General features: G+C 32.6%; 1 protein-coding gene across 1 annotated transcript; it reads right to left on the reverse strand.

Moving 5' to 3' along the window:
- Positions 1 to 220: 220 nt before the first annotated feature.
- On the reverse strand, positions 221 to 9408 carry LOC143052364 (uncharacterized). The gene is made up of 2 exons (XM_076225374.1): positions 9332 to 9408; positions 221 to 8595 (listed from the first exon to the last, which is right to left on the reverse strand). The coding sequence occupies exon 2, from the start codon at positions 8480 to 8482 to the stop codon at positions 7250 to 7252; it is 1233 nt and encodes a 410-aa protein (XP_076081489.1). The 5' UTR covers positions 8483 to 8595; positions 9332 to 9408; the 3' UTR covers positions 221 to 7249.
- Between the last annotated feature and the right edge of the window lie 1701 nt (positions 9409 to 11109).

Consider the following 11109-nt stretch of genomic DNA (forward strand, 5'->3'; position numbering starts at 1 on the left):
TGCTGCATGCACATTAGAATTATTTGGCTTTCTATGTATTCTAGGTCTTATACATTCTTGGCTTTCAAATGTTTTTGTTTGAGCGTTCAAGATGAATGTTAATTCAGAAAAGCACGTCGGATGCACGAAATGAATTGTTATTTTCAGTTAAACATATGTTGTACTGACTTTCTGTGCTGTGTCTGATGACTTTTAGCACCTGGTGTAAAACAAGAGAAAGTTCTAGTAAATATAGATGTTAATTTATTGAAATCAGTAATCAAAAAGTGCTACAGATTTTACACAATAAAATAGCAAGTCTCACTTGATAATAAATTTAGAATTTCACAAATGAACTAAATTAAGGGACATAACTCTATGCAAATTTTAACTAATTAAACAAAACTTGCCCAAACTCTATTTTATCAAGTGAAACAGCTTTACAAAACTTTACGTACAGGTTAATGCATAATACAATATGTTAAATAAACCGAATCATTTCAACTAAAAAGAATACTTAATTTAAAATGTTTTGTATAATAACTTGTTGCTATGGAAATAATAAACCTTTAAAATTAATAAAATCTTAGCCAAACTATTTCTATATTTAATCGCATAAAATCTAATTCCAAATACAATTTATTTCTGAATAAATTGGTATGTAATATAACTTTGCATAATTCCTAAACAGTATTTACTCTTTTTACAAAATATTAAAATAAAGAATATACCCATGTTGCTTAGCAACAACATGTACTTCTGTCACGAGTTCCGTGTATGAGTGTTATACAATAAAATTAACTAAATTCAATTTAAATATAAGTTCAAAAGTCAATTCAAAATGTTCAAACTATTTTGTAAACAAACTGAAATCTTGCGGACAAGTGTCGCTTTCCAAAACCTAATTTATGAACTAAATAAGCAATCTATATACAAAATATAAAAACACAACTTACAGAATAATAAAGAAGAATATAAGGTCTCATGTCTATGTTATTTAGCTTTCGATTTAACTCTTAATCATGCTTTCTCAACAAAAGACATTTCTCCCGGCAAATAAAAGTTACAAATTATCTCCCCTGGACATTGTAATACTTAAAGTTAATACGGATACAATATGAAATATTTCCGGACTTTAAATAATCTTTTACGAATAACTATTATAAAATTAACTAAATGTTTCTAAACATAAAATAGATTTGAATTAATCACTTCTTGAAACGTTTTCCAATTGTTTACATAAATAAAAAGCATCGCGTCCTTAGCGTAACCAACATAAAAATAATTAATCTCAATGGAAACAAATAAAATCTTTAAAAAATATATACAAATAATTTAAGTGAATTTCTTAAATGAATTTTAACTTTAGTTAGCTTTTCCAAAAATATAAGGTAATTTAAACTCTTTAATTTAAATAAAACAAAAATACAAAAAATATAATTCAACTTACCTGGTGTAAAACAAGAGAAAGTTCTAGTAAATATTGATGTTTATTATTTGAAATCAGTAATCAAAGTGACCGTTGAGAGCATAAATTGTTTCCATGCGGGCGTGGTCACATGATCACTGATTTCTTAACTTTCTCCTGTTTTCACCAATCAAAAATTACCTTGTAAAGCTGCCTTGACCACAACCTATTTTCACTGGTTGGTCAATAATCCAGTCATGGATGACAGGTGTTATAAACAATTGCACACATGAGTAATAGGAAAAGGTTGTTTAACAAAAGCCTTAATTTACATGTAAGGTACATAATCCAAAGTAAATAATTTAGCACTTACATGTCTCTTTGTTATCCGGCTTAATTACGTAATCTAAATATTAAAGTTGTATGTCATTCTTCTTTATCAAAAATTAACATTCCAAAAATAATGTAACTTATGTAAGGAGAAATTTTAGAAATAAAATAAAAATTTAAACTTCAAAATACTTTAACTCAAATTGTAAAAATTGAATAATTTTCACTTTAGTTTGGTCTGTTATATTAAAATTTTGTCTTTGGCAATTCACAATTTTACTATAACAACTCTTCCTCAACCTCACTAAGCTTTGTCCCAAAGCTTGAATTTGAAACATCATCTAAACTGATAAAATAAGAATAATAATTATATATATATATATATATATATATGTACATGTATAAAGAATGAAAGTAAGTATGATACACATAATGTAAATTTTCATATAGAGTCAATGTTTATATATCACACTCATGTGAATGTAGTTTTGTGATCTAATGCCCATAAAATACTTAAGTTAAAAAATTAAAAATACATATATGTATGGTCATAATTGCAGATATTCAATAAGACACTTCCAAAATTTCAAAGTATGTATGTTAATACACTTGTAACGGGGAGGCACTGAGGTATTGCTTGTTTGCAAATATGCATTTAATAAGTATTCGGTACCAATTTGCATATGAGGAGGAAGATTAACACTTCACACTAAAATATGTGTGTTTTAAAAATAGTACTGATGCAGTTTTCCAATAATGAAAAATCAAGTAAACCAGGTGCTTTAGTGCAACAGAAAAGTCAAAGTACCAATACATTTTCATATTAATAGACAATATAACAATATAAAATTCAAATATAAAACATGAAAATGAATGATTTCTTATATGCTCACTCCTTGTAAGCGCATGATCTGCAATCTCACGATCTGCAATCTCTATGACATAATGTAATCTAAAAATATGTTTAATATAACTGTGTTCTAAATCCTACAAAAAGAAATAAACTAAATATTAATACACTCCAATAATTAACTCCTCCACTTTGGCTCTCGGTAACATTTCACTGAACACTTAACTTCATCATACATAACTATATTATTGGAATGGATTCTAGTTTCTCAGGACACTAAATTGCTAAAATAAAAAAAAAACTGATGATTAGTCGAATGAGCACGGCCGTACTCTAGCACTACTGACAACAAAACACATATGCATTCTGTTAGGTTTGACTTCACATCATAATTTGCCTATCAAATTTCTGAAATTAAAAAAAAATGTTAATCAAAGGGTCAAATAAATAAAGAATGGTCCACTGCGCAGATTCGAAACTGGAGTTCAATCCAGATTATTTGAATGTAAGTGAGTTATTCGCCATTAAAGCTTTATCTGTGTTATTCCAGTGAAATTTGTACAGTAATTTGTTTTCACCTATGGCCTCGTATAATATTTTTTCTGTTTTCTCCTTCTTCCTCTCCTAGTTTTCCTTGTAAAATATTCTTGTATCAAGCCCTCTCCTATATTCTGTTTTGGTTCCCATGTCGGTTTGGAACCATCTTTCCATTTCACAAGAAAATATTGTATACCTCTCGTTTTCCTGTTATTTAGTAGTTTCTCAACCTCATGAAACGTATCATCAATAACATTGTTTGGTTCATCTCCATTCTCACTGTTAGTATCTGAATCTGTACTCTCATCGTCTGCAATTTGATCATCTTGATCATTATCTGCAGGTTGGTTATTTTGCCCATCGGGTGGATTATCTGGAACTGGACGTTCTGGAGCTTGTGGCGGATCACGGTAATCAGTGGGATCTACATATTGCCTAAGATTGCTCGCATTGACCATAGATTTATGTTCCTTCTGGTCACTGCAGCGTCTTAATTTATATGTGAAATTCGGCCCACAGTCAGTTATGTAATAAGGACCATTAAATTTATCAACTAATTTTGGTGAACGACCGACAGGGACTACATGTTCTTTAAGTAAAACTTTATCTCTAAGCCTAAATTCTGGAATTTTGGTATTTTTGTCGTATCGTTCTTTCATTTTTGCTTGTTTAAGCTTAATATTTTCAGCAGCCAAATCTTGGGTAATTTTGAGGTTTGAAATTATTTCTTCTAAATGGTGTTTTGCATCTTTTGACAGATTGTCTTTTGGCAAAACAGATGTGTCAAAAGGTAAGTTCATCTCCTTGCCGAACACCATTGAAAAGGGAGAATACTCTGTTGATTGAGTAGATGGAGAATTTCTAAATGCCATTAAAATACCGGGGAGTTTATTTGGCCAATTGTTCTGGTCCTTATCACTATAAGCTCTGACTGCCTGTATAAGTGTACTATTGGTCCTTTCCACTAATCCATTTGTCTGGGGATGGTAGGAACTTGTATGATGCCTTGTAATATTCAACATTTCACACAAAGCATTCACCAAATTCGATACAAAATTTCTACCCAGATCTGTGACTAGACACTTCATTGCACCATAACGACTAATAATTTCACGAAATAAAACCTTTGCAACCTCAGAAGCTTCTTGAGTTTTCATAGGAAAGGCCTCACTCCATTTAGAAAAAGAATCTACTAAAAGCAACACATAAGAATAACCTTCGTTAGTTTTACTGAGTTTCAGAAAATCCATATGCCATCTTTCAAAGGTTGTGTCAACTGGCAGAGGATTAAGAGGTGGTTTCTTACCCTTTGTATCTCTTTTAATTCTCTGACAGCGATCACATGATCGAATGTAGTTTTCAATACTTTGGTGCATTTTAGGCCAAAAGTACTTAAGACTCAAAGCATGATAAACACGTTCGATCCCAAGATGTGCACCACCTACGAAACTATCATGATAACTTAAAAGAGCATCCTCTCTTAGAGCTTGAGGGAGACATAATTGTTTGATCCACTTTTCACCATTATCAACTCTGACTCTCTTCTGAAACCATTTATACAGAACATTATTACAGATAGAGTAATCTTGAGCAGATTTTTGAACTTTTGAACTCTGATCATTGTCTGCAGGAAGAATACCCTGAGTAAGAAATTTGTACATATTTCCAAAATCATGACAATTTTGTTGCAACTTTGCAATAGCAGGAAGGTTTGACAATTCTGGTCTGGCAATAACGGGATCTAATGGAGCAACCATAGTGTAATCATCATAAAAGAATTCCACTTGGATACTCTCAAAAGTCTTATCATTGCCACTAGCTTCTGTTCTAGTATTCACTTCAGATACCTTTACAGCTGCGACTTCATTTTCATCGTCAGGCTGTTCAGGATATGAGCGTCTACTGAGAGCATCAGCTACTTGATTGTTACAACCTTTTCTATACTTAATCTCAAAATTGTAATGCTGCAAGTCCATTGCCCATCTTGTAAGTTTACCTGTATTTGCCTTCTGGTTCATAAGATATGTCAATGCTTTGTGATCAGTATATATAGTGAATTTGCCAGTAGCAAGATAAGTGTTAAATGTTTTTACACCTTGAACTACTGCATAACACTCTTTTTCAGTTGTATTCCAAACCTGTTCAGTTTTGGATAAACTTTTACCACCAAAAGCAATGACACGCTCTTTTCTCTGACTGTCTAATTGACCTAGAACAAAACCAATAGCTGAATTTGAAGCATCACAAGTCAGCATAAAGGGTTTATTCATGTCAGGGTAAGCCAGGACAGGAGGTGTTAATAAAGCTTGTTTTAAATTGTCAAAAGCTACTTGACATTCCCTATTCCATTTAAAACTTCTTTCTCTTTCCTTCTTTAACAACCCATTTAAAGGAGTGGCAATCTTTGAGTATGAATCAACAAAGCGTCGATAATAATTGCACATTCCCAAAAATGAGCGGACCTGTTTTTGTCTTGTAGGGACAGGAAAAGTACTAATAGCTTTTGTCTTTTCAGGATCCACCTTAATACCTTCTTTTGAAATGATGTGCCCTAAGTATTTCACCTCTTTTGCTGCAAACACACATTTGCTTGGTTTCAATGTGAGATTTGCATCACGAAGACGAGTGAAAACTTGTTCTAGATGCGAAAGATGCTCTTCAAAACTCCTACTAAATACCAAAATATCATCCACATAAACTAAAACAAATTGCCAATTGAGACCACGTAAAACATTAGACATGAGCTGTTGAAAACTAATAGGAGCATTTTTAAGACCAAAAGGCATTCTGAGAAATTCATAGACACCATTGCGAGTTATAAAAGCTGATTTATGTCTGGTTTCCTCGTCCATCTCGACTTGCCAAAAACCACTGTGAAGGTCGAGACAACTCAGAATTTGAGGCTGCACTTCACCAATCGTGTCAAATACGTTTTCTAGCCGTGGAATTGGAAAGGACGAATTTTTTGTTTGAAGGTTCAATTTTCTAAAGTCCACACAAAATCTGTACTGCTGAGGCTGACCCGGTGCAGTTTTCTTTTTCACTAATATAACAGGTGAATGATACTCACTAGTTGATTCTTTGATGATGTTGTTTTTCTTCATTTCTACCAAATGCTTTTCTGTTTCTTTATGCATATGAGGAGACTGGTTATAGAATCCCATTTTGACTGGCCTGGAATCCCTAAAAGTTTCAATTCTGTGCTTGTACCTATTAGTAAAACCTAATTCAGATAAATTAGTAGCAAAAATATCTCTATAAGAAGCTAGAAATGTCTGCATTTTCTGTCTCTGCTCAGAATTCAAATCAGATGTGCTGAAATCAAAATTAATAGGTTCCTTGGCTTTCTTAGTTTGCTGTAAACTAGCAACAGATGGCATGTCATTATCTAAATCATGAATACAATTTGAATCGATGTCTGATACAGAAGCAAGCACTTTTGTTGCGGGAATGTGTATTTTCTGATTTGTAGGATTCATCAATCTTATGACCGCTCTTTTCTTAATAATTTTGACCAAACATTTAGCACTCGTAAGATTGGAATCCGCTAAATTACTTACTGGTTCCAAAAGAACTATTTCTCCTGAATTTCTTTTTGAAATTTTGACACCAACATTCATTTCACAAAATGGAGAAATAGTGACAGGGTAATACGTTCTAGCAAGGCCAGTACTAGACGTCTGTATCATACATACTTTAGGAATATCTGCATTTTCCTTATCTGGTACCTGTAATACACTTTTAGAAAAATCAATATTAATCTTGTTTGCATGTAAAAAATCCCAACCTACTATAAAAGAATGATGTAGCCCATCTATAACATAAACATGATAATTAAAAACAGCACCTTTAAATGAAATTGGTAAATTAACTTTTCCTAGCACTTGTAACCTATGTCCACTTACACCTTTAATTGATGGAATATCTGATTGCAAAAGTTTATCAGAAAGGGCCAACTTGCTATAAAAATCAAAACTACAGCAAGTAATTTCTGCACCAGTATCAATCAATGCATGTGTTTTTCTGCCATTGATATCAATAATTGAAGTATTTTTCTGCATAGGCAATACCAAATTTACCTCTGCAAAAGAATTTCTACCTCTGTGCCTATCCTTTGACAAATGCCTAGGGACAGGCGCGAATCCCTAGCGGTGAAAAGGGGGGTTTTGACCAGATTTTTGTGAACCTCTGCATTTACGACCATAATGCCCTATCTTATGACAATTAAAACACTCTTTATTTCTTGCTGGGCAATTAGTACCACAAAACATACCACAATTTTCACATGAACCATCATCTTGTTGTTGTTGTTGCTGCTGCTGGTGATATGGATTCTGTACTGCTGCTGGCATCGGTTGGCTGTACTGTTGTCCATTATACACTACTGGCTGTTGTTGAATGTACTGTTGTTGCGGTACAAAAGCGTGTTGTTGTTGGTAACCCTGTCCTTGTCGATAGTTTGGTCTTGGTTTGTTGTACCTGGGTTTGTTCTGTTGTTGAGGCTGGTTTGGTTTTGCCATGTTAATCGAGGTATGTAGTCTTCTAATTTCCTCTAATGGTTCCTGCATCTTGGCCTCCAGTATTGCTGCAATCGTATCAGCAGTTATTGACGATGCTGGTACAAGTTGTTCCGATTTCTCTGCATTTTCTGCAATGGCCCTTAATTGTTCCAATGTAACTGGTTTTGGAAAAGTGTTGTGGACTGTTTTCCCTATCTCCCCTCTAAAACCTTGAATTGCAATGCCTATCTTTATGTTGTCAGGAATGTCCTGTCCTGTGGTTTTTTCTTGTAATCGCGCCATAAACTCATCCACTCTTTCATTTTGGCCTTGTTTTAATTGGAGAATGTTAACATCAAACAGCCCTTGTGATTTTTCAAAGCGTTTGAAAAATTCATCCTTTAATAGCTGTAATGAATTATGCACAGTTTCTGAAAGTGTTGCAAACCATTGTTTTGGAATACCATCTGCCATAAAGAATGGGAAGGAATTACACTGTTGTTGTTCGCACATTTTTTGTATGAGGGTCCATCGTATAAAGTATCCCCACCATTGTGATGCAGATGATTTCCCATCATAATTGTTGAGGTTAATTCCTGAAGGCATGTTCACACTTACTTCTCTAATCACTTGGACTACTGCAGGTGTTGATGATGTTGATGCAGTTGATACTGTTGATGTTGCTGTTGATGCAGTTGATGTTGCTGATGCTGTTGGTGTGGTCAAGGTTGACGTATTTTCTATTAATAGGACAGGACCTGTTGATGTTGAAGCTGTTGACGTTGAAGCTGTTGTCTCTGTTGCTTGTTGATGCACTCTTGCTTCTGGTCTTATAGTATCTTGACTTCGGAGAAGGTAGCTATTCAGTGGTGCTGGCATTTGTATGGTACTGATGTTATCTTCTTACTTGTTTGGGACTAGCTTTGGATCTTTCGGTCTCTCCACCAAATGTTGTACTGACTTTCTGTGCTGTGTCTGATGACTTTTAGCACCTGGTGTAAAACAAGAGAAAGTTCTAGTAAATATAGATGTTAATTTATTGAAATCAGTAATCAAAAAGTGCTACAGATTTTACACAATAAAATAGCAAGTCTCACTTGATAATAAATTTAGAATTTCACAAATGAACTAAATTAAGGGACATAACTCTATGCAAATTTTAACTAATTAAACAAAACTTGCCCAAACTCTATTTTATCAAGTGAAACAGCTTTACAAAACTTTACGTACAGGTTAATGCATAATACAATATGTTAAATAAACCGAATCATTTCAACTAAAAAGAATACTTAATTTAAAATGTTTTGTATAATAACTTGTTGCTATGGAAATAATAAACCTTTAAAATTAATAAAATCTTAGCCAAACTATTTCTATATTTAATCGCATAAAATCTAATTCCAAATACAATTTATTTCTGAATAAATTGGTATGTAATATAACTTTGCATAATTCCTAAACAGTATTTACTCTTTTTACAAAATATTAAAATAAAGAATATACCCATGTTGCTTAGCAACAACATGTACTTCTGTCACGAGTTCCGTGTATGAGTGTTATACAATAAAATTAACTAAATTCAATTTAAATATAAGTTCAAAAGTCAATTCAAAATGTTCAAACTATTTTGTAAACAAACTGAAATCTTGCGGACAAGTGTCGCTTTCCAAAACCTAATTTATGAACTAAATAAGCAATCTATATACAAAATATAAAAACACAACTTACAGAATAATAAAGAAGAATATAAGGTCTCATGTCTATGTTATTTAGCTTTCGATTTAACTCTTAATCATGCTTTCTCAACAAAAGACATTTAAAATTGTGAATTGCCAAAGACAAAATTTTAATATAACACATACAACGGACGACCATTCAGTAATCTTATTCAAGTACCGATTGCTCATAAATCAAAGGCTAACATTAAACATATAATATGTGAATACAACAACACATCAATCATGTCTTATTAAAAACTTTAAAAGTTTGACGTCTATTTAAACCGTCATTTATTCTCATATATCTAATGTAGTTATGTAATACAACATTAAAGTTAAAACGAGAAATTGTTTGTCGACATTATTCTATATTAGGATGTACTTTATATTTATTTTTTCCAATTCTTTCAAATTCTCATGGACGGAAGATTCTTATCATTCTTCAAAATAAAAATCATTGTTTGATTGTTGATATGATGCAAATAGCTGGTAACATTTGAAGATTGGATATTCCTCTTTGGTTTGGTAGAAGTTATTGTCAAGTTTATGTGTAACTTACTTCTTTGTGATTTATCATCTGTCTTGCTCCTTTGATTTCTAATGTTTGCTTGTTAACGATTTCATCTGTATAACGATGTTTATGTACATACACCACAATAACTAAGTTATAGTATCATTGTATACTACCTGGGTATAAGGATACTACAACTAAGTTATCGTGATGTATATACCTGAACAAGTATCATTATAGACTATCTTGGTATAATCATACTAAAACTAAGTCTTCGTGATGTATCAACAGAAAAATCGTAATCCAGATGGCTAACAAGTGACCCATACAAGAGTTACTACCATACAAATACATAATAATCAACTCCACTGGAACTTGTAAACTGAAGTAGCCTGATCATTGTAATACAGTTAATGTTGTATCCATTAATTTTTTATCAACTGTTTTATTTCCAATGATAATGTATTGCAATATATTAAAGGTAGGCACATGCTTCTTTTAAAACATTCAAATGCTTCTTCAATAGATTAAAGGAAGTATACGATTTTTCAATGGCAAGTAGGCGTATAAATCTACCATTAGTAACTTGAGGTGAAATATGAACAGCTATTCATCGCTAATTGTTTTCAAAGTTAACCATGCTAAAATGTGACGGAGAAAATGAACAAAATATAAAATAGAAGAGGGCAATTTAATTGACAAGTGCAACTGTCCAAATGTTTTGAAAACCATTAATTGTTATCAAAGGTACCAGACTTATAATTTGGTACACCAGACGCGCGTTTCGTCTACACAAGACTCATCAGCGGCCCTATAACCAAAATAGTTAAATCAGTTTTATACTTTACATATTCGTTCTTCAATTGACTGCATTTGTGTGGTTTCGACTTTATGCAGTTTTAGTGTGGTTATAATTACAGCAATTTTACGGTTTGAATTGAGCAATATGAATAAGGCAAAATGTAGGGCATAAGTTAACGAAGCAGAACATCGTATACACAAAAGCGACACCTAGAGATCAATATATATATTGCTGTTCACATCCTTGTCCTTCGATCTTTTGTATAAAGTTATTCTTTTTACAGTCATACCACCACTACGTAATTCTATATGGTTTTCAAAATTAGGATAAATAGTTTCTGTCTCTGCAGGAGAGTAATACTTCTGAATTAACATTACCCTTATGAAAATTAAAATGTTGCTGCAGCATTGCCGTAGCGTTGCGGCTTTAAAGCTGCAACCTAATCAGGTTGCCAGAGGATTGTTGCCGGAGTAGT

This window comes from Mytilus galloprovincialis, chromosome 11 (genome assembly GCF_965363235.1).
Source record: "Mytilus galloprovincialis chromosome 11, xbMytGall1.hap1.1, whole genome shotgun sequence".
Lineage (NCBI taxonomy): Eukaryota > Metazoa > Mollusca > Bivalvia > Mytilida > Mytilidae > Mytilus > Mytilus galloprovincialis.